We start from the raw sequence: 22,504 nt of genomic DNA, 5'->3' as shown, positions 1-22,504 counted from the left end.
TCAGCCAAGTGACATTTCTTCTTTTGATGTATAAGGTAAAAACTGTCTTCATCTTGAGACTGGAAGGAAAAGTCACTCCTAGTAAGAAGATACAGTAGTATTTTTTCAATCTGAATGTCTTACAGCCATTTGCTAAGGCAAGAATTAATTATAATATGCCCAGAGAGTTGCCCAATTTCCTTCCAGTAGCAAGCAACTGAGTCAGGATATAAGTCTGGTTTCCTGACCTGCAGCCAGTACTTAACTCTGAACAGTAGCTTTGGGCTTTTAAGGTTAAGGTTTAAAGTTTTGCCAAGATCCATTACATCCTCTTGTAAACATTGTTGCAAATCCTTTCCAGGGCAGAGGTCGTTTTGGGGAGTCTCCTGTAGTTAGGAGATTTCTTTGTATGTGGAAATGCCATCCATGTACTGTCCTGTGATCGAACTGCAGCAGGTCTTGTGACTAGTGAAGAGCCACTGTGTGTACAGGAGGAAGAAGGAGCACAGAGTTCAAGGGCTTTTTCTTCCCTTTCCCTTGGCTGGAAGAGATATTTTTATCAGCTACAGTGGGAAATCTTGGATGGTCTATCAAAATTTTGCAGCTGCTTACAGGTTCAGTGACACATACTCCTAGCTTGTGTGTCTGAACACAGAGGTGTGCAGAGCTAAGCACTCTGCAGAGCTCACTGCAGTGCTAACAGGTGACAATAACACTAGGTCAGCAGAGGACCAGGAGCAAAATAACTGAACCAGAATGACTCCATCTTTTGCAATACTCACCCAAGAAGAAGTTATGATAATGCATTTTCAGTTTCAGAACAAAAAGAGGCAACTCATCCAGTTATTTATTGGATAATTCAAGTTACAAGACTCAAGAAGAATCACAGCTCTGACATGATTTTCCTTCACATCAGATCTTGCTTTGATGTTCATACTGTATGAAAAGTAACTGCATTTTCCCTTATTATTGGTAGAGGACAGTCTTATTCCAATTTCCCAGGCCAATGCTATTTTCCTAATTACCGTTTTGTTTTAAAGGAGAAAGCGTTGCCTCCTTGTGAATCACAAGGTCTGGTCACTAGTTTCTGCAGGGACACCTCTCCCCTGATTCAGTTCCTTAGTGACCTGGGTCAAGGCCACCGAAGCAGAAGTACAGACACTGAATTGCAGAAGGGCAGGTGTAGTGTGGAGCTGTGTGCAGTAGAAATGGGAGTTGTGGCATGGGGAAAGGGATGGGATGTGTGGAGGGAAGGGGCTGCAAAATACCTAGAAATACTAGTCCTCAGTTCGGTCATAGAACCATAGAATAGAATTGTTTGGGTTGGAAAGGACCTTAAAGATTATCTAATTCCAACCCTCATGCAATGGGCAGGGACACCTTCCACGAGACCAGGTTGCTCAAAGCCCCATCCAGCCTGGCCTTGAACACTTTCAGGATGGGACATCCACAGCTTCTCTGAGAAACCTGTTCCACTGCCTCCCACCCTCACAACAGAGAATTTCTTCCTTTCATCTAATCTAAACCTGCCCTCTTTCACTTTAAAACCACCCCCCCTTGTTTTATGCAAGAATAGGTGTGTTTACGTTGTTGCACGGAAACACCCTGAACTACGAAACCAAAAAAAGTAATCCTCAAGAGTGAAAATACTGGAAGTTCTTCCACTGAAGCTGAACCAGGAGGGAGAGTGGGCGGGGCACAAAGGGACCTGTTCCCCTTTCCTCCCTTTTAACACAGGTGCTGCCAACCAAGGCCGACGTGGTCGGAAGGTTGTGGCTGGAGGACAACCCACTTAGGATCCTTGCGAAGCAAAAGGAACGATCACTAAAACCAAAAGGGTCGGAAGAAGGAGAGGCCGGGAAGCGCCCCTCAGGGCCGCCCCTACCCGGCGCCGGGCGGGCGTCACTGCGGGGGCGGAGCCGCGCGAGGCGCCTCCTGCCCCCGCCGCGGCCCGCCAGCGGCGCGTGCGCGCTGCCAGGGGCACCCGAGGGCGAAGGGGCTCGGCCATGGCGGCCTCCATGATCTGCAGCCGGGTGGCGGCCGGGCTGAGGGGCAGCGGCCTCCGCGCCTCGCTGGGTTCCAGCACGGGGAAGGTAGCGGCCGCTCGGCAGCGGGGGTGGGCCGGGCCGGGCCGGGCCGGGACTGAAGCGGGGCAGGGCAGGCTGGGGTCTCGATCGAGGTCGCTCCTTGCGGAGCGTCGGCGAGAGGAGCGTCCGTCTCAGCCCACTCCCGCCGCCGTCCTGCCGTGCCCTTCGGCGGGGCTGACAGCCCTGTGCTCACCTTTGGTGTACGGCCCTCAGCAGCCGCTGTTCTTGCTTGTGGCAAATCTTCCCTGCGTGGTTCCTTTTCCCTTCCTTTTCCCTTCCTTTTCAGCGCCCCCGTCCTCTATCTTGCTTGAAGTCTCCGTGTTTCCATCTCCGTCGTCACCTTGCTCCTAGGAGGGGTCGGGCTGTGCCAGTTAAACTTCTTCCAGCTCGCACCTCGCCAGCCTCTGCTCTTGGTTCTTGCGGATGCCATTGTGGGGTGCGGGCTTGCTTTTGGCTGCAGCAGCCCTGGGCAGCAGTGGCACGAAGGAGCTCGGGAGGCTGCAGTGTGTGACACGGTGTGTGACACGGTGCCGCTTTCTCTTCCTGCCACGTACTGGGGAAGGTCGCCGTGGGTGCCCCTCTCGAGTTACACCCAGCCTCCCGGGGCCGGCGAGTCGCTCAGCGCCTCTCCCTTGGGGTCCTGCCAAGGAAAGGACGTCCTGCTTGGAGAAGGAATCCTTTGGAGGCTACATAGGCCCTGTCGATTTACTATCTCGGAATGCTGTAGTAAAGTTCATGTGTCGTCTGGTTGTTTACTTTATTTGAAGTGAAGTGAAGCCTTAAAAATCCTGCTTGTTAGAAACTTCCTAATACAGGCTGATTTTTGCAGTGCTTGTGCCAGTGGTACATACTAAAAAAAAATAAACGCAAATGCAAAAGTTTGTGTTGTATGTAATTTTCTTTTGTAATCTTTTTACCATGAATCCTTTGGTGCTTTTCTATGTTTGTGGATTAGCTGAATTCCTGCTTTGTGTGTGTATAAAATTAAGGTCTTGTTTGCATATAGTGAAATACAAAAAATGCAGCAAATGATTGTGCATTTGTTGTTAATTTTTATGGTACAGTTCTTGTCAGTGCTAGCAGCTTCACCAGCTCTTTCCCCCTGCCCAATAAAACCTCGCAAAATCAAGTACCAAACCTGATATGAATGACTAATGTGGAACAATAGGATTAAATGTTCAGGTGTTTTCACTGGTACACTAAAGTGTCCTTCTTTAATATGTAGAAATTCTTTTAATCTGAAAAAAGGGGGTAGTTTTTCACAACAGTCATGTTCTTTTTGCTGTTTTATTCTTTTTATTCTTTTCCTTCAGGTACTTGTTGGAAGTCCAGGAGTACTCAATAATCATGGGTTTCAAGTGCAACAACAGCAACAGAGGAGGCTATCACTCCATGAATACCTGAGCATGGGACTGTTGAAGGAGGCTGGCATTTCTGTTCCACATGGAGTGGTCGCCAATACGCCAGATGAAGCTTACAAAATTGCAAAAGAAATAGGTATAATATTAAAGGGAGGATACACAAATGGGCATGGTGTTGATACAAGGTGTAATTACTTTTTCTGTCTTTCTTGGTAAGATGTTGCTTGGAGTTCTGAATATATCTTCTCTTTAAGTGAGCCTTCTCTGTGAAGCAGCCTTGTGAAAAAGGAGTAAGTCAGGTGTAAATTCTATTCACTTAGACTAATATAACTACTTAACTTTCTTTGAGATGAGTAACAGACTGTACTTTGGGCAAATCCTAGATTTCTTTCTACTTTCATTAAGGTTAGAGGAAGTCATGTGTGAATAGTTTCAGTGGTGGTGATGAGATCTCGTGTAGAGCAGAAGATCCAAACCATACTTCTCTTTAGGCTACAAAAGAAGAGTAAAATCCTATTCCTTTGTGAATGTGCTTTTTCTGACAGAATGCAGCTACTTCATGCAGGAGGGGAGGACTTTGATGTCTTGTTGTTATATGCTGAATTCCTGGCTTCTTGATGAAAAAGTATCCAATCTCATTTGCCCAGTGCTTAAATACTTAGTTTAGAATTGAGCTTTAATTTTGGACTTGACCTTGCCTATTAGTTTGCCGCTTTACCTACCGTGTGTCCTAGTAAAGTCTTGTTTAATTTGGATTTAATATGGAAATCTGCTTCTATTGTCAGGCTTTAGAATGTGGGTTTTTTTGGTTGGTTGATTTGTTTGTTTGGAGGGGGTTTTCATAGTTTAAAGTCTGGGATTTTTTTTTTCCTCCCTGGAAAAATGTATTAGACTTGTCACAAAGTTTTAGTGAAGGACGTTGGTTGCCATGTTCCTTTCTCCTATGCAAAAGCTCAAATCTCTATTCACCTCCAAATGGATACATTCATAGTGATTCTTGAGGTTATAGGTTTTGTTGGATTCATTTCAGTTTCATATGTAGATTTAATGTGAGAAGTGAGATCTGAAAAAAACAATGATTTTTCTTCTAGAGCAAGTTATGCTGCTTTATAATGTAGAAAAGAATTGAAAAGCTGGTTCCTTCAGACATGATGTTCCAGAAATTCAGGTATTGTCAGGTACCTTCTTTATCATGTTTCCATTAGAGAGTGATACAAAATTATAATAATTTCATTAATATGAAAGGAAGTTGCTAAGGTACTTCTGAGAATGTCTTAAAACTTCAGAACCTTACCTTCTGTTAAGAGTGAGCTTATAACATGATCAAAACTTCCCAAATCAGGCATACCCCTTTTCCTCTACTTTAATATCTGCACAGATATTGTTGGAGGAAAATGAGAGAGCCTTTGTCTATGGCTCTTTAATCAACACCCCAGAAACTCGTAGGTCAGGATTCCTTTGTTTTGTTCTTGCTCAGAGACGGCTCCTACAGCAGTGTGGGTATGTCTGGCTGCTGGTATATAGTCATCCCTGTGACATCATAGGTATGATGCCTGTACTTATCTGGAGTATGGGACTCCAGGCAATTTCTTAGGGATCAGAATAATGAAGTTGTGAAGTTGGCATCCTTTAGTAAAGGAATACAAGGCTTCTGGTTGTCAGCCAAACACTTTTGTTGGAGTTGGTATGTAGTTGGTGCTGTGGCTTTCTATGCTACTTGAGATGAGGAAGAGAGAACTTCCCAAAAGGAGAGCACACACCAAAGGAGTTTGAGGTTTTGAGGCATTGCTCAAACATGTCCAGAACTCCTTCTGAGTGGTGACATAATACTCTTTGCTCTGGTGTTTTGGATTTCTTTGTTTTTGTAGGCATTTAGCTGCTAGCTTTCATTTAGTACTTAAAAAAAATATTAACAAAATACAAACGAAACAAGTCTCTATCAGAGTGAAAAATTCACTTTTTTTGGTCCACCTGCTCATTGTTGATTTTTGTTGCGGGAGTAATTGCCAGTAGATATGAAATTAATTTTTATTTCTTTTTATATGTTAAACCGTTTTATCAAATGTTTCTCTAGACCATTAAAAAGACAGCTGGTAGTACTCTTTGCTCATGCTGGTCCACATGTTCCTGGTAAATTTACACAGAGCAGATTTCTGACTAAAGGTTGAGTTTGGCATTGGATTTCTTCCCTTTTGCAAATAGTTCACTTAGAAATGGGTAAATTTTTATCCCAATGTATAGCAAATGCAAACTTCTCGTTAACAGAGATTTTCATAGGTTAGCTGCGGCTGTAGTTAAATCAGTGTTAGATAAGCATCTCGCTTAAATGTTGAAAAAAATGAGCTGAGTAAGTTCTGTTCCAAAGCTTTGATAAGAGACTGCAGCATGACTTGATTGCCTTCAAGTTTATGGTTTGCTCTTAGCCATGTGTGCATTCCAGCTAGCACCGTGACCAGCTCTGATTGAGAAGCTGATATGTGTGTGTTATCAAGAACATGACTAATGAATCCAAAGACTGTTTAGTGAACAGATGCTTGATGGTGTGTGTGATGGCAGATAGCTCAGCGGAACACACTATTTGAAACCAGCATTGCTGTTCATTAAGAGACACTTCCATAGGTGCAATGTGTTGTAACTCAAGTTTTGGTGCCTCCTGATACTTTCCACTGGTAACAGTTGAGTGGAAGGCAGTGACATATTGTGTGCTTGTCTGGGGTTTTTTCAATAGCATGTATTTCTGTTTATGGTGATCTGAGAAGTAAGACTTTTTAAGACATTAATATCTTGAAGCCACTTTGTGTGCTGGTGGTTTTGTTGGATTTTCAGGTACTGAATCCTACAGCTTTATGTGCATGGCAGACTGTCAAATTTTAGTAAAATATAAAGTTGTATAAAACAGGAGGTGTTGAGAGAGTGAGTGCAAAGCATTTCACCTTTCTACATCAGAGTTCTTGAAAGGAGACTGAAAGCTCCTGGAACTGAGTTTGCTACTCTTGCTGTTGCAGTTTAAGAAGTCCAGTACAGCTCCATGTCAGTACTGTTTATAAAGAATGTTCTGTTTTGGTATGCTTTCTACAGAATGGCTCCAGTAGTTGGCTTGGTTGTATTCCTGCTGACAGTTATGTGATTAATAGATGGTTTATTTCTGTTTTTTTTTTTAATGTTACTAAAATATTTTAAGCACTTTTCAGTTTTATTTATTTTTCCATCTGTTGCTTAAACATACCACTTGTATCTGTTAAAAAATCTTTAAAAAGTAATGTGTAAACTTGGGTAGATTTATAAATAGAATTTTTGATCCCAGGCTTGATTTAGTCAGAAATCAAAGCTTAGTACAATGTGTGCAATTATTTTTTTAGTAAAGTGCTAGCTTTTTCTTTATTAGCCCTTCAAACAACATATTCCAGACACTGTGGCAGAAAGCTGGGGTGGTTTTCTCTTTAGTGTATGCCACACCCACCTTGGCTGTGTGATCTAAGTTTTTGGGGTTTTCTAGTCTATGTCATAGTGAAAACTCATGACTGTCATACTTCTGTTTATAATCTTTTTTTAGTTGTCTTGCCATTACCTCTTTTCCTTATTGGTTAGTTATCTATGTTCCTGATGTCTTTTATGTTGTCTGAAACTCCAGAATGTTTATTCGGTTGCTCTAGGACACAAATGATAATCTAAGGTAGCAAACTTTAAGCAGAAATCCCCAGGTGTTAAAAAAATCATGCAATTATATTCTTACTTACCTGGTCAAAATCTCTAGACAAACATCAGTACTAGTTTAGAAACCAAATATTTACTTACATTCTGGCAAATGTTATTTTTTTTGGCATCTGAATCTTATATTCTGCTTCAGCCTTTGCTTTCTTCTGTAGCACTTCACTCTTTCGAAGTTAAAATATCAAAACGTATTGTTGGTGATAATTCACTAATTAAAGTAAACTTGTATAACTGGCACATTCAGATTTTGACCTCTGTATTTTAATTGCTCAGCTTAAGCTGTTGCCAAAATCAAACCTGTCTTGTGAGCTGATGACCAACTTGATGCAGCTGATTAATGTCAGGAAGTACTTGTGTGGAAGGTATTTTGTAATAGCAAAACATCTTGTTCAGTCTCCTAACTGGTATGGTCCTTTCAGTGAAAGCATGATGATTCCTGGCACATAATTATTTCAATAGTTATATTTCTGATTTGGATGCAATGAGTCTTCTAACACTCAAAAGTTTCAAATGCTGAAAAGATGTGATTCTGAAGTTAAAATTCCCAGTAGCTGTACTTACTAATGAAATGATGATAGTGTACTCTGAAGAGATTGTCTTCTCTGTTGACAGAATTAAGGTCAGCATATTATTTATGTTGACACTCTTGTTGTTATTTACAAACCCATCTTTTCTCTTTCTAATGCTAGTAAATAGACCTGCATTGTTTAAATTTTGGTTTTTTTTGGTATCCGTGCAGCAAGGAAAAATTAGCTTGTGTTATAAATGGAGGGGTTTTTTTTCTGGTGCAAGAACTTTGAAATACAGACTGAAGCAAAAAAACCGCAAAACTTGTCTCTTCCCAAGTTAAGTTTGCAGTTGAATGGTAGTTGAGAACTTGATTGATACTTGTGTTACTAACCTGTCACTGCCCTTTACTGTTGTCTGCTTGTCAGAATAGATTAGGCTTGCATAGTTATTCTGAAGGTGTCTGTAGTATGTGGAAAGCAGTACCTCTGCTACAGATGGTATTGGGCAGAAGAAGTGGCAATTAATGTGATTCGACAAAAGTCAAAATGGGAACTTATAAAGCAGAACATTTTAATCAGGCCTGTCTGCTGTAGTTGTTGGACTTTCCACTTGCACAGGAAACTTCAGGGATACAGTGGAACAATGACCCTTAAACTTATTAGAAGGTTGTACGTCTTTCTGCTTGCCTGCATGCAGTGATCTTTCTCCCAGTTTGAAAGCTTAAGTTATAGAATCAGAAATTATTCCTTCCAAAATAGAGTTACTAGTATTGATAGAAATGAAGATGGTTTTGTTTGCTGACTGTGTAACTCTTTCACTGTCTAGTTAATAAATGATTGTTGAAGGTGAAACATGTAATGTTAGTAAATGTATAGATTTTTATTGTGCTGAACAGATTAATCCTAAGTCAGTGTTCTGATTCCAGACCTGTTCTCATTCATACAGATTCTTAATTTTCTAAGTTAAAATCTTAATCTAAATCACTCTTAATTTTCTAAGCATTCCCTATTTTTTTCAGGCTAGGTACTTATATGTGCTTTTATGGTTGACTGCTGTTAACATGGAAATGTGATGCTTACCAAATGCTTGTTCTGAGATTCATGCATTGGCTGTTAGCTTGCTTGCCCATAGGAGTTGTACTGGTATTCTAGTGCCCTGTGTTAAGGCTTTGCAATTTGTTACTGCTGCTGAAGGCTGAAGTCCTGCTCACTGAAGTTCCTGTGTGCATGTGCCTGTCACATGGTGCACAAGTCTGCAGGAGCGCTCTGTCTGCTGGATGAGTTTTTTGCCTTCAGGGAGTCACTGTTTTGATATGCTTCAAGGCAGGATAGCACAAGTGCTTCTAGTGCCACAAGAAACAAGGCTGGAGTGAAAAGCTGAGGGCTGGAGGCAGAATGAGACTTCTGTGGTGGTGTGTTTGCTGGTATAAACTATGTGTGGGTATCTGCTCTAGGGCAGAAACTGCTGTTTTTCATTGAAACACGAGCCTAGCAGTATTTCAGTGCCACTTAAGCAAAAGACAAGGGCACAACTGTTGATACTGAGTAGAAAGCTATGGTACCTGCTGGTTTCCAAAATTTTCTTGGATAACTGTGTATCAGAAGTTCTTTGCTGTGTCAGATTGTGTGACAGTGCTGCTGCTGGAACACTGCAGATGAGGCATGTGACCGAACACTTCTCTTGTTTAAGAGTAATTTTCAATAGGAGCTGCGGGAAAAAAATGTTTATTGAACAATGAAATTTCTACGTGATGGGTTATGGTTTTCTTGGGATGTACTATCTTAAAATTGTTTCAGGTACATCTGTGCAGCTTAATTGCTTGTAAGTATAGCTACTCAAACAAATCTTGAATTTGTTTATGCAATCAAGCAGCTAGTTTGTAGTGCTAGAGGAAAACAATTTACAGATCATTAGTAATCTGCTCATTTAATGACTCAGTTGTTGCATAAGGGTTAGTACAATGATGTTGCGGTCAAAACTGATTGTGAAACATTAAAAGTTGTTTTTCTCACACTATTTTGGATGTCTGTATGTTGACAAAGTATTATAATTATTAATAATCACAACGTTTTTAAGAACTATCTTCCAGGATCAGGGCAGTGGTGAATTTAGCCCACTGCTCTGCCTAAGAACAAAAGAACATACTGTTTAGGGCAATTCTTAGCCTGCCTGTTTTCTGCAGTCCATTGCTCCTCAGCATTCATATTTTTTGTCTTAAGAATATCAGAGAGAATACCTCTGCCCAGTTCCTTTTGACTCTTCCATTTTCCTTCATATCTCCTGACAGGCTTCTTTATATTTGGTGTAAAAAAGGGTCTTTTTTTCTTGCACTTTTTAAAAACTGAGTTCCTTGGTAGATTGCATTTGTTTTTGGCTAGTGTAGAGCAGAAACCAGAATGAATGATGTACATGTAGTCATGTGTTCTTACTCTGTCCATCACAGATATGGCTGAAGATCATAATCATGTTCTTGCTTTCTTTTCCTTTGATAGTTTTAAGGATGTGCTAAGTTCATTTCTTGTAAGGCAATCTCTTAATTTCAGTGATCATCTTAATTACCGATTTACTTTTATCCCCAGAGCTAAATATGTTCCAGCTGAGATCTTACCAGAGCCTTAGTTGGGGTCTCATTTGACTTGTTCAGATTCTGGTGTTTGTTGCTAGGAGGAATAATTGCTATAAAGAAGGTGGGTGAACTTCATGACTTTTCTGAAAACTTCTCTGCAGTTGCAGCTTTATATTTTCTGGACTTAATGTAGGAAATGGAAAGCAAGCTTTGTATTTGAAGTAATAGCATAAAAGTTGTCTTCTGTGACTTCTATAAAGTATGTTAACTTGGTTACCAGTAAAAAATAGTTATCTTCAGGAACTGAATTAAATATTGTAGTAAATAAATATGTTCTTTTTTGTGTTTATAACCTTTATGCCTCTTCTGCACAAGAGCTTAAAAATCATGTGTGAATTCAGAGACCTGTTGTTAGGTAGACATTCAAGAAGTAAAATCAACAGATGGCTAATTGGGAGGAATGACTTGAGTCTTCTGCTCATATCCACCCTAGCTTGTGATATGGTTTGAGTTTAGTTTCACCTGTCCAGGCAGGACACGGGTCAAAATAGGAACCAACGCAACTTTTGTGTCTGTCATAACCTTCCTCAGTTTATGTAGTGGCTAGTTTTGCTTGGGCACTCTAATTTTTCTTAGGCATTTCCATTGTTCCCTTTCAACATGCAAAGGAACAGCAAGTTCTTTTTTGGCTTAGCTAGATCAGAGTCGCTCAGCTGATGGTGGCATGAGAAAAAATTTTATGTCAATAAACAAATGTCAGTGGGGCAGTTCTTATCATCTGGCAGTTTAGCTGCTGTCTGTACTCTGTGTTAGTGAGCTTGAATAATAACTCAGAACTTCAGTTTTTTTCTTTTATTGCCCTAAATGACTCAATGAACTCTTTTTCTTAGCTTTTTTCTTTTGGCGACAATTCAGAATATCCCAGTTGATTTTTGTTATATTCTCACACTTTACTATTTAAACCCAAATGACCAGTTTCCCCTACCTAGAAGAATATTTTGTAAAGGACTTTTAAGCAGTTAAAGCCTACTGAAGGGTTTAATTTGCCTACTCTGGGAAGAGTAGTTGGTTTGTTTAGGTCTCTTGACTTCTGCAAAGCACTCAAGCTTATGCATTAGTGCTCTGCTGGATGGAAGCTAGAGAGGACCTGCCAAGCTGACTTGGGTAAGTGCTATAGGTTTACAGGTACAGGATATTTGTAGTTGTTTGAGGAAAATCTTGCATATGGTATGTCAGATAATCAGTTTCATCTTGTTAGTAATCTGTGAGCTGCTAAGTATTTCTTACTGAGTGCTTAATCATCCGTCAGTCCAACACGTATTAAAGATGGTCAAAACACCAGCATTTCTGGATACTAATTCACCAAAGTTTGTTCACAGAACAGCCTAAAGGTACAAATTGTGGATTATTTGAGATTTTGGGATTTTTTTTTTGTATTTAAATTACAATATAGTCTTTGATTCACATGTGTGTGTTTTGAATGGTGGGCATGGAGAAGGGGGGATAAAATTAAAGCAGCCTTTGTTGTTCTACCTGAAGCAACTTGTTTTAGTAGTCACAGATGACAAATTTTTGGGTTTTCTTTTGTTCTAGGTTCAAAGGATCTTGTGGTAAAAGCACAGGTTTTAGCTGGTGGTAGAGGAAAAGGAACATTTGAAGGTGGCCTCAAAGGAGGAGTGAAAATAGTTTTTTCGTAAGTTGTTTCTAAGTTACTCGACCAAGTGGAAAGACTTCAACATTTCACTTTATGGATTGAACCTATTGCTTTCTTTAAAACCAGTGTTTTAATTATTAACCTTAAAATAACAAAAATTAGATAAGACATTTTTAATGCTACTTCTGTTTTTACAGCAGTTTCCTTGTCACATTCTGAGCTTCTTTCATTCTAGTCCAGAAGAAGCAAAAGCTATCTCCTCCCAAATGATTGGAAAGAAGTTGTTTACCAAGCAGACAGGAGAAAAGGGCAGGATATGCAATCAAGTATTTATCTGTGAGCGCAGATATCCCAGGAGAGAATACTATTTTGCAATAACAATGGAAAGGTCTTTTCAAGTGAGTAATATTAGAAATAGAAGTAAGCTAATTAACTTGTTGCAACTGAATTTAAAAAAAAATCAACAAAACTGTTTACTGTACTGTTCATTTGCTTTTGAAAATCAGAAGTTTACAAGTTAAATTTTGTTTTCCAGTATATCTTACTTTGACTGACTGTATATCTGACTTTGTTTTTAAATGCTATAAAGCTGTAATGCTACAATTTGAATTTACAGAATAATAAATGAATATTGGTAGCCCCAACTGAAGTTCAGAGGCACATGGCCAAGGGGGAGATGGGTAGAATAAGGGGATAATTTTAATTTTGATTTTAATTTGCATTTGCCTGCCAGATTATGCAATTTAGTTTAAAAACACAGCTATGTGTATGCTTGTACACCCTGTTTTTGGGTGTCAGAAACAAGATAAGTGACAGTTGTGGCAGAGCAAATGGTCATGCATAAATCCAACATCCTTTTTCTCCAATGTGTGAAGGCTCCTAGAGGTGCACTGGTGTTTCCCTCAATTTTGGGAGTGCTAGTAGCTTTCTTATACTAATGCTCTCCAGGAAATGGGTAAGAAGATTTGAGCCTAGAGGTCTGTTTTCAGGAAAATGGAAGCCAGTTTTTTTTGGATGTATGGGCTGTGTGTGTGGGTGTGTAGTTTTTTAGGCTACAATTCAAATGTGGTTACTGAGATGTCAGTGTTTTTTGACAGACAAGTGTTCTGTTTGGAGCACAGACCATGAATCACTAAGTGAGTTTAATGAAGCCAGGATTTGGAACAGATCATGGAACTTTATTTGCTGAAGCTCAGAAAAAGTGGGTTTGGTCTGTTCAGATGTTTAAGAGTTTGCAGAGGCACTGGCTTTGGTAATTAGGGGATATTTAAGTATGAATAAAATAATTTTCTGTGGAGGAATGAGGAAACTAGTCTTACTCTTAATTTTTTTTTGGTAGCCGTATTAGGAATTAAATATTTGTTCCTATTTCTTCCTCCATAGTGTTCTTTTTGACAGGAAAGTATCAGTTGTGTTGAATTATGTGGCTTGGGCACCTCCATTGTGATGTGTGCTGGAATAGAGCAGGGAAGAGTCAAAGATTGCCATACACACCACAAGGTGGCGATAAAATGCTATAAATGAACAGATTTTAGACTCTTAGTTAGAATTGTGTGAACGATAAGCAAGGATGCTTATGGAAATAAAATTTACTGTAACTGATTGAAACCAATTAGATAAAGAAGGGAAACCTGTTTTCATGACTTGTTCTTACTCCTGTATAAAAGATAGATCTTATTAGCATACTGTGTGGGTTGTGGCCTTTTGATAAGGATGTGCTTTGTTTTTACTGCTGACTTTATAAGTAATGTTTTTAGATTGCTTGTAATTACCGAAACTTGTATAGGATGCTTAGGATGAGGAAATGCCTTTCAAAAGAAGGAAGTGTGAAGGTTGAATAGCACACAGTGTTTATTCATGTTGCAAACTTCTTCCTTTAAGGAGAAGAAAAAGGATTAAAATAGTCAGCTGAAACTGGAACTTTATGACTTGGATATTATTTGCTGGCAGGGTTTTGTTTTTAAGAAAAACTGTTCACTTTGGTCAATTCTATGGAATGATGAGTAATTTTACGATCAGTTTGTAGCTTACTGACGGTTCAAGATAAGAATATCCAAAAATGTTCATTGAATTGAACCTTGCTATTAGATGCAGGACAATTTGCCAGCTATGTATTTCCATTTGGAAGGATGGTAATGGGAGGGGTACGGTGTGGTTATTAAGCATACTCTCTGAACCACGGTCGCATTTTCTATAATTAATGGTCAACAGTTAAAAGGCTGTTTAATCTTTGAGTTCTGCTGATAGGAAATGCTACCTTAGTACACCCGTGGTCATAATCCATGCATGGGTGATGATAAGGGAGGGTTGGTTGAAGGGATCCGAGTATGTCTTTACAGAGACTGTAACTGAACTGGAGGAGAGATTTTTAGGTTCCGTGGTAGTGAGTCCTTCATGTTTTTGTTGAGATTTGCCATTTTAAAAAATAAACTCAGCTGCAAATGCTGTCAATTCTGGTTTTTTAATTTCTTTTATGAATGAATTATTGAGTGCTGTTTTGTTTTGCTATGACTTACTTTCAGTGATGGCTTTAGTTACTAAATGTTGTGATCCTATTGATCTGGTTTGCTGTAATTTATCACTAAGTTCTGCAGACCTCCACTTGTCCTTGGAGTTGGAGCATGGCAGAATGAATAAATGAGTGCCTGGCATTTGATCTGTGTTGATGAAGGAGTGAGTGGAGAAGGTGGAGCTGAGAAGGTGGTGACACTTTCTCTGGTGACACCTAAACGATAAAATGTGTGCGATTATGAATTTGAATCTCTCTATCAAAATTTAAAAATAGTATGTCTTTGTTAATTGTTTTGCAGCTGCTTTACAGAGAAATCTTGCCTTGTAAAACGAAAGTGGACCTAACATACACTTTAACATTTGGAAAGTATTATTAAACAGTTTTATATGGAGATATTGAGTAGATAGTAACTCTCTCTTCAGAGCATACAGGAGAAATGCTCAAATAAAAAAATTTCTATTGATAAGGGTTCTATTGCTGTGAATTATCTTATGGGAAGAACTAAGTTTCAGCTGTGTGGTATAAAAATACTTACACTTCTTTTTTCTTTGCCTAGGGTCCTGTCCTGATAGGCAGTTCTCAGGGTGGTGTTAATATTGAAGATGTTGCTGCAGAGAATCCTGACGCGATAATTAAGGAACCCATCGATATAGTAGAAGGCATAAAAAAGGAGCAAGCTGTTAGGGTAATTGTTAATGTGGGAAAGCACATATTACTGAGGATAGGAGGGTTGCTTCTAATTTTTTAAAGGGTGTGTGCATTCAACCTGCTGAGTTGTCTTAAACCCTTGTTTGAAACATATTTGAACTAGATATTTAAGTATTTTCAGGTAAATCAGTGTAAATCCAACTGCATGGCAGTACTTTATCTAGCTTTTATACAGCTGTGCAAAGGTATCTCATGATAAATTTTTATTAGCTCTTTTTTTGAGGATAAGTGCAGTATTCAGTCTTGAAAATAATCTGTTCAAAACGGAGAGTGAATTTGGGTTTTTTTCCCCAGTAGAAACAGCAGGTTCTACACCAAATTCAAATGTCCTTGAAATAATAGCTAAACTGAGCCACCCTAACATGAGTTAACAATAACCATTCTTTTACTTTCAGCTTGCCCAGAAAATGGGGTTTCCTCCTAATCTGGTGGATGAAGCAGCTGAAAATATGATCAAATTATATAATCTCTTTCTGAAATATGATGCTACCATGATAGAAATAAATCCTATGGTGGAAGATGCATCAGGAGTTGGTAATGTTTCTTATTCAGACTCTTCATGTAACACCTTGATATTTTTGTAAATCTTGGTTGATTTGCACAAATAAAACTTCAGCTATATACCGCAAGAGGAGTTAGTATTAACATGGTATGTTGAAAAGCAAATTTAATAAAACAGATAAATTTGAGAATCTAAATATAGTAGGAATCTGCTCCTAATTGCTAATTATGATCTTAAGTGTAAGTAACTTCCATTTTTAATTTTTAAATTTTTTACTAGGGAGCACATCTATTCAGGATAAGGCATTCCTGGAAATCAGGGCTTTTCAAAATTCATAAATTGAAACTTGAGCCATCTCATGTATCCAAAATTGATACTGTGACAGAACCAGAATAGTGACAACTACAAGAAACCTCCTGCCTTTATGACTCAGGCATTAGAATAACTGATGGAGTATGGTGTACTGAAAGACTGTAGGGGTTTAAGTAATATCTTGATGTTTATCAGGTTTTTAACATATCCAATTGCAGAACAGTTACTTAATGCTCAATCACAGCCAATTCCACTCCACAAAAAATAAGCCTGTAGAGTGTATTAGTACTTGAACTCAGATACAACAGTTTGAAATTTAAATATGAATGTAGCTCTTTCATCAAAATGTGTAATTACTGTTCCTGGGGTGTTTTCTTGTGTTTTTGTTGGTTTTTTGGGTTTTTTTTTAATGCTTAAGTGATCAGTGTAGAGCAGTCTTTCCCATCTGTTTCTTGTGCTTTACTATTTTTATGTCATTTTCACTGAGGGATAGAAATGAAGCGATACATTTGTACAGACAGAATCTTAGTTCTGATGTAAAGAATACTGTAGATTTTCTGCTTGCTAAGTATTAAGTGAATTTTTTTCTGTTTTTTCCTAACACTTTTTCTTCCAACTCAGTCACTTTTTCGTTGTGTTTCTCTGTGGTTACAGTCATGCACATGTTATATATGCTTATTCTAAAAGCAAAACCTAAGATGGATTAAAAAACCTCAAATCAGAGACCTTCTGTAAGGATTAGTTTTATGCTAATTACTTATGGTGGTCCATTTTCTCCCTTTTCCAGGCTGCAGTGTGATCTGAGAAAACATAATTTGCCCATATTTAACAAACAGCTTGTAAGCATTTTTGGGTTTAGAGTGTTTCAAGAAATAGTTATCTTCCATTTTTGTGCATATGGGGAAACTGGAAAGAATCTGATACTTATTGACAGTGGTACATGTGTCTTTTCAGCAAAACTTTGTATTTGGACTGCGTGACCTAGCTGCCAAGCTTGATTTAACATATTGCACATTTATGTAGCAGTTGAGTTGTTATTCTAATATTAAGTTATGGTTACTAATGGTGTTTTTTTCCCCTTTCAGTGATGTGTATGGATGCAAAGATAAACTTTGACAGCAATTCAGCCTATCGTCAGAAGAAGATCTTTGATATGCAGGATTGGACACAGGAAGACCAAAGAGATAAGGACGCTGCAAAAGCAGATCTCAACTATATAGGGTTGGATGGAAACATAGGCTGCTTAGGTATGTACTGTTTAATGGATTTTAAGTGACCTAATGGATTTATAAACTGAATTCCTAAATGTTATCTTTATTCTCATGTAGTCAATGGTGCTGGTTTAGCTATGGCCACAATGGATATAATTAAACTTCACGGCGGAACTCCAGCAAACTTCCTTGATGTTGGTGGTGGTGCTACAGTGCAGCAAGTGACAGAAGCCTTTAAGCTTATTACTTCTGATAAAAAGGTGAGGGAAGAGTTGGCATATCAAGGTCCTACACAGTGGTAAAACAGGCTCTGATTTGGAAGACAATGCTTAGTGCATATTTTCCAGAACACATGCCTTTTTATAAGCCCAGAAGTAGAAAGAAAGAAAGAAAGAAAGAAGATGGAAATCTTAGCTTAATCTTGGTGCAGATGAAGCCTAATAATCTATTGAATTTTTTTACCTTTTTAAAGTGTAAAGAGGTTGTGTACTCAGTACACTTGGCTGTGTACTGAGCAGACAGTTCTGTGTCTTCTAGTTGAAGTTACAGCTGTATTTGAATATTTCCAGAAATCTTGGAGTCAGAAACTCTGTGTCTGCTGTTTAAACAGAAAGTAGTATTCAGTTGATTTTCCACTTTTTTTTTTCTTTTGACCAGTTTTGCAGCTGGGTCTGTGTTTTGTGGAGAGTTGTAGAGATTAATATTTGCTGTGCTGTGCACAAACAAGTTTCTATGGTACTGATTATATGTAATGTTAGATAAAATAACTTTGTAAGGGGCTTGGAAGAGCTTTAATGTTTATCCTATTAAAAATTTATCAGAAGTGCTTGAATATTAATAAAATAATAAATTGGTTTAAACTAGAGGAAGAGCTTTTCCTCAGAAATAATGTGAAGGCTCGATTGATGGTCTACATAGATATGCTTATCCCAGGAGGAACTTGGCAGTCTGGGGCTTGCTGAAAATAAAGAAAATTATTTTAAAAGGGGTAACTGTAAAAGGTGGGAATGACTTGCAAGACCTGCTAATGGTATGCTACTTTTGCACCACAATTTTGTGTACCACTTGCTCATCTTTGGAAAGGGACAGAAAAAAATAGTGACTGAAATTCCAGAGGAGCTTAGTCTGGAATAGATGGAAAGACTGGAAAGACTTATTATGAAATGCAGGGTCTGTAACATGCTCCAAGAGTGTTACAGAATAATTTAATCATTTAGATTGCAAATGACCTTTAAAATTGAGTCCAACCATAAATCTAACACTGCCCAGTCCTGCACTACACCATGTCTCTAAGCACCATATCTACAAGTCTTAAATACCTTCAGGGTTGGTGACTCAACCACTCCTTGGCAGTGGTGCCAATGATTAACAGCCCTTTTGGGGAATAAATTTTTCCCATTATCCAATCTAAAACTCCACTGGTGAACTTGAAGCCATTTCCTCTTATTTACTGCTTGTTACCTGGGATGAGAGAGAACCCCACCTTGCTGCATCCTTTCAGACAGTTGTAGAGAGTGATAAGGTTCCCCCTGAGCCTCCTTTTCTCCAGGCTAAACACCCCCAGCTCCATCCACATAAGACTTACTCTTTCTTCACATTTTTCCAGTAAATTGAGGGAACAATGAGGGACACAGTCACAGAGCATCTGAATTACAGAGAGGAGAGAAGAAACAAGGATGAATCTGAGGGTTGCTGATTTGGAAAAAGTTTTTGCAATGCAAATTCTCCGCTGATGTGTGGACAGATGGTGTCCAAACAGACTACTTAAGACAACTTTTCCTTTCTGTTCTCTTTCCATTGCTCACTATTTTATCAAAAAACCATGATTGTAGCTGGGATTCCTGGTGCTGAAACTCAAAGAGCAGTGGAGCCCCCTGGTATCATAGACTGCACTCAGGGTTTAATTCAGGGCTTGTTTGGAGCACAGCCTTCTGAGTTGCCAGTCTGAGTTGCCCATTAGCAGGAACAAGAACAATGCCACAAAGATGAGCTAGTCTAATTGCAAGATAATGAGAACCAAGTTACTGTTTATGAATCTCTTGCAGAGGAATGTTTTGTCATCTCAGGCTGTCCGCTCATTTTGATTCCTGCTTAGTTTCATCTTTCACCTCTGACCATGGTTCTTTTTACTCTTTCTGTCTACCACTTGAGTTCCCTTAACTGCTGGCTTAATCATCCTGAATAAAATGTATTTCAAATAGCTTATCTCTAAGCATGCTGGCTTTTAAACTGTGTAAACAGGGTCTTGTGTATTTCAAAATTAAAAAAAATTAAATTAAAAATATTAAAATTTTTAAAACTTCTAAAATGTTTTTAAAATTTCCTGTTTTCAGTGTGTGGCGTTACTGGTGCGGGAGTACCTCTGCTGCAGTACTGTTAACAATGGAAAGATAAATAGCTGACAAATACAGTTTCCTGAAGTACAGATATATGTGCTCTGCTGCATGTGACCCTATAGAACTGTACTTTGGTTGCTGATGTTATATAGAACAGAAATGTTCTGTCTTTTGCAGAGTCCCTTAATACAGTTAAAGAGCTTGAATTATCCTTAAGCTGAAGGTTGTGTGCTGCTTTCATCTGCTGTGTCTCTGGCCATTTTTAATGTGAATATTGTCATTTATTCTGTAGGTACTGGCTATTCTGGTAAATATTTTTGGTGGCATTATGAGATGTGATGTTATAGCACAAGGCATCGTTACGGCAGTAAAGGATTTGGAGCTAAAAGTCCCTATTGTGGTACGGTTGCAAGGTGAGTATATATATATATTTTAATATATTTCTCTCTAATTGACAGGTGTTATTGAGCTTATATACTTACTGTGTAGCAGGCTGCCTGTGAGTTGAGGTCAATGGAGAAATAAAGCAGACCTTGAATTTAGATGGTGAGGATTAGCAAGTTAATAAAAAGAGACTTCCGGCTTTTTCACTACTATTGTTGTTTTCTAGCTTTATTCACTAACTTTTGGAACAGGCTTCTCAGAAATAAGAGACTGGTAGGTAATAGTAATAGTAATCTCCTGTTCAATAAGAGTGGCATTTTATCTGTTTCTGAAGGTACACGAGTTGATGATGCCAAGGCTTTAATAACAGCTAGTGGCCTCAAAATCCTTGCGTGTGATGACTTGGATGAAGCTGCAAAAATGGTAAGATAGCTGGTTATGAATATTCTTTTAAGAACATAGCATCTGTTGCAGAGTATTGAAAAGTCAAAAGTTGGTTCAATCAACTACAGGTGGCTTAGGATAAATCCCAGTGCCAGTTTCTACCAGTGCCTGAAGCAAATACTTTGCAAGTTAGTAAGTGCATGATTTGTCAGGGGAACAATTATGCAGTCAGAAGCTATTAAACCCCATAAACCAAAATTGGATCCATGATCAGGTCAGCCACTCCTCTTGGTGAGGGGATGGCTAAAGAGCTTAGCTTTATTAGTTGGGCGAAAATAGGTAAATTGAAGTGGCTGAAAAACGCAATGTAACACTTCCTTTTATCAACCACGGTTTTTCAGTGTGCATGATCAGAACTATAGTTGATCATCATGTGGCCTCATAAGATAATTAGATATTCAGATACTCTGATTTGTGTGTGTTGCTTTATTTTGTTTGTGGAAAAGAAAGTTGTACCAGAGATGTACAGCAGAAAAAATTAGAAGATACCTGATGGATTTTGTATTGTGGGGAAAATGTAGGAATTTTTTTTTTTCCCCAGGAAACTCCTTACTCAGTTATAACATTTCATTCTAAGCAGCAAATAATTCGGAGAGATTTAGATTCCTAATGCAGGAGAAGATGAGGCTCCTTAAGGTATCAAAATAAGATCCAGAAATGCTTGGAATAAAAACTCAGAGGAGAAATAGCTATTAGATATGTAGAAGTTCTTGTGAATGGCCACCTCAACACCTCACAAAATAACTGTCACATTAAGTTTAAAACTTAGCATTTTATCAAGATACTTTATTATAAATGAGAAGCATACTTTTTTAACTCCGTGAAATGTTTTCTAGAAGACTTGATTGTCTTTCATTTAAAAGTGGTTGAGAGGTACTGTGCTAAATACTAATCCCACCCTTACCCCCCTCTAATATCTTACTGATGGTTCGCTGGTATTATTTTGTTTAAAATGTTTGATCCAGCTCAGTCAAATTAGGATTGTTTTAAAATTAAGTTTTTATTTTCTGTTTTTCAGGTGGTGAAGCTGTCTGAAATAGTAAACTTAGCAAAACAAGCTCATGTGGATGTTAAATTTCAGTTGCCAATTTGAAATGTCATGCCAGTGTCTAACGTTCTCTGAAATACTGTGTTCTGTGGGAAATCTTTACTTTTTTTTGTGTGGAGATTTTGATTGACAGGCGCACAAACTGAAGCATCTGGTCTTTAATGTTAATATTCAGAATGGTCAGAATTCTTGTTAAAGTGTTATTGCTGATATTTAGTCTTTCTTAGTTGTTATTCTCAAGCCTCCAGCTTCTGCTGCAGAATGTCACTTGCAATATACTTCTGCGTTGTCCAAAGTAAAGCTTCTGGTTGAAAAAAATAATTATTCTGAATAAATTTTGAAGTTCCTTTACTTGTAAATTTTTATTAGCCTTGTTTAAAAGTAAATATGACTGGATTACCTAGTTGTCCATGTGGAAAAACGTATTGAAACGGTATTTTATGTTGGAGACCTTTGTAGTTAGCAGTATAATGGACATGAGCAAGCCAATCATTATTTATGAACAGATACATTTGAACTTGATCAGAAATATTTTTAGAAGTTCTTCATTGAAGTGGCTGGTAACTCTTCTGGACAACGTGTTAAATCACTACAAAATATACTGTAGCACTTAGATTTTCACAATTTCTGGTCCTCACAAAAAAGGCGTTGTGTAGTTTTATATACAAACAAGCATTTACAAAGCTTCAAGGAGACAGGATAAATAGAGAATTCAAATGTCTATTGTACATCGCTAATAAAATTGTACATTAATAAAATATCTCCCAAAACTTTTCCTGTCTTTCTTTTTATATGTTACCATTTTGATAAATTGCATATAGTTAGGGATTAAGCCATAATTTAGGACAGCAAACTAAAACCTTTTTAGGAGTAAAGTTGTAGTGCCACATATGTTAATTTTTTTCCTCCCTGAAATGCACTGTGTGATTAAAACAATGTGAACTCTTGTTGAAAAGCTAGGACAGATATCATGCATATAACATCTTGCTAAAATATAACTCACCTCTGCACAAATAAATATTCAGGAAATTGTTGCTTCTTGAGGAAATACTGTTTCTACTAAAAAATAACCATTAATTTCTGTCACTACTTGATTTTCACATTGCACTGAACTTAGAACTTGGATGATGATCCATTTACTGTTTAGTTTCCAAATGAGCACTCATTTTTTGTTTGTAT

At 38.2% G+C, this 22,504-nt stretch overlaps 1 protein-coding gene across 1 annotated transcript; it reads left to right on the top strand.

Moving 5' to 3' along the window:
* Positions 1–1,927: 1,927 nt before the first annotated feature.
* Positions 1,928–22,095, top strand: SUCLA2 (succinate-CoA ligase ADP-forming subunit beta). The gene is made up of 11 exons (XM_005516363.3): positions 1,928–2,072; positions 3,380–3,563; positions 11,808–11,907; positions 12,104–12,266; positions 14,937–15,065; positions 15,484–15,622; positions 16,988–17,149; positions 17,231–17,373; positions 19,742–19,862; positions 20,168–20,256; positions 21,296–22,095. The coding sequence occupies exons 1-11, from the start codon at positions 1,986–1,988 to the stop codon at positions 21,368–21,370; spliced, it is 1,392 nt and encodes a 463-aa protein (XP_005516420.1). The 5' UTR covers positions 1,928–1,985; the 3' UTR covers positions 21,371–22,095.
* The last annotated feature ends 409 nt before the right edge of the window (positions 22,096–22,504 follow it).

Source organism: Pseudopodoces humilis, chromosome 2 (genome assembly GCF_049639895.1).
Source record: "Pseudopodoces humilis isolate 2021_Gansu_Grassland_sample_001 chromosome 2, ASM4963989v1, whole genome shotgun sequence".
In the NCBI taxonomy this organism is placed as follows: Eukaryota; Metazoa; Chordata; class Aves; order Passeriformes; family Paridae; genus Pseudopodoces; species Pseudopodoces humilis.
Note: the sequence above shows the minus strand (reverse complement) of the source record. Positions and strands in the feature narration are given on the sequence as shown.

Excerpts from the sequence above, each read along its gene's own strand:
- SUCLA2 (XM_005516363.3), top strand. The coding sequence starts at position 1,986 with ATGGCGGCCTCCATGATCTGCAGCCGGGTGGCGGCCGGGCTGAGGGGC. Across the intron at positions 15,623-16,987 it reads GGAAGATGCATCAGGAGTTG|TGATGTGTATGGATGCAAAG; the intron begins GTAATGTTTCTT and ends TTCCCCTTTCAG. Across the intron at positions 17,374-19,741 it reads TTATTACTTCTGATAAAAAG|GTACTGGCTATTCTGGTAAA; the intron begins GTGAGGGAAGAG and ends TTTATTCTGTAG.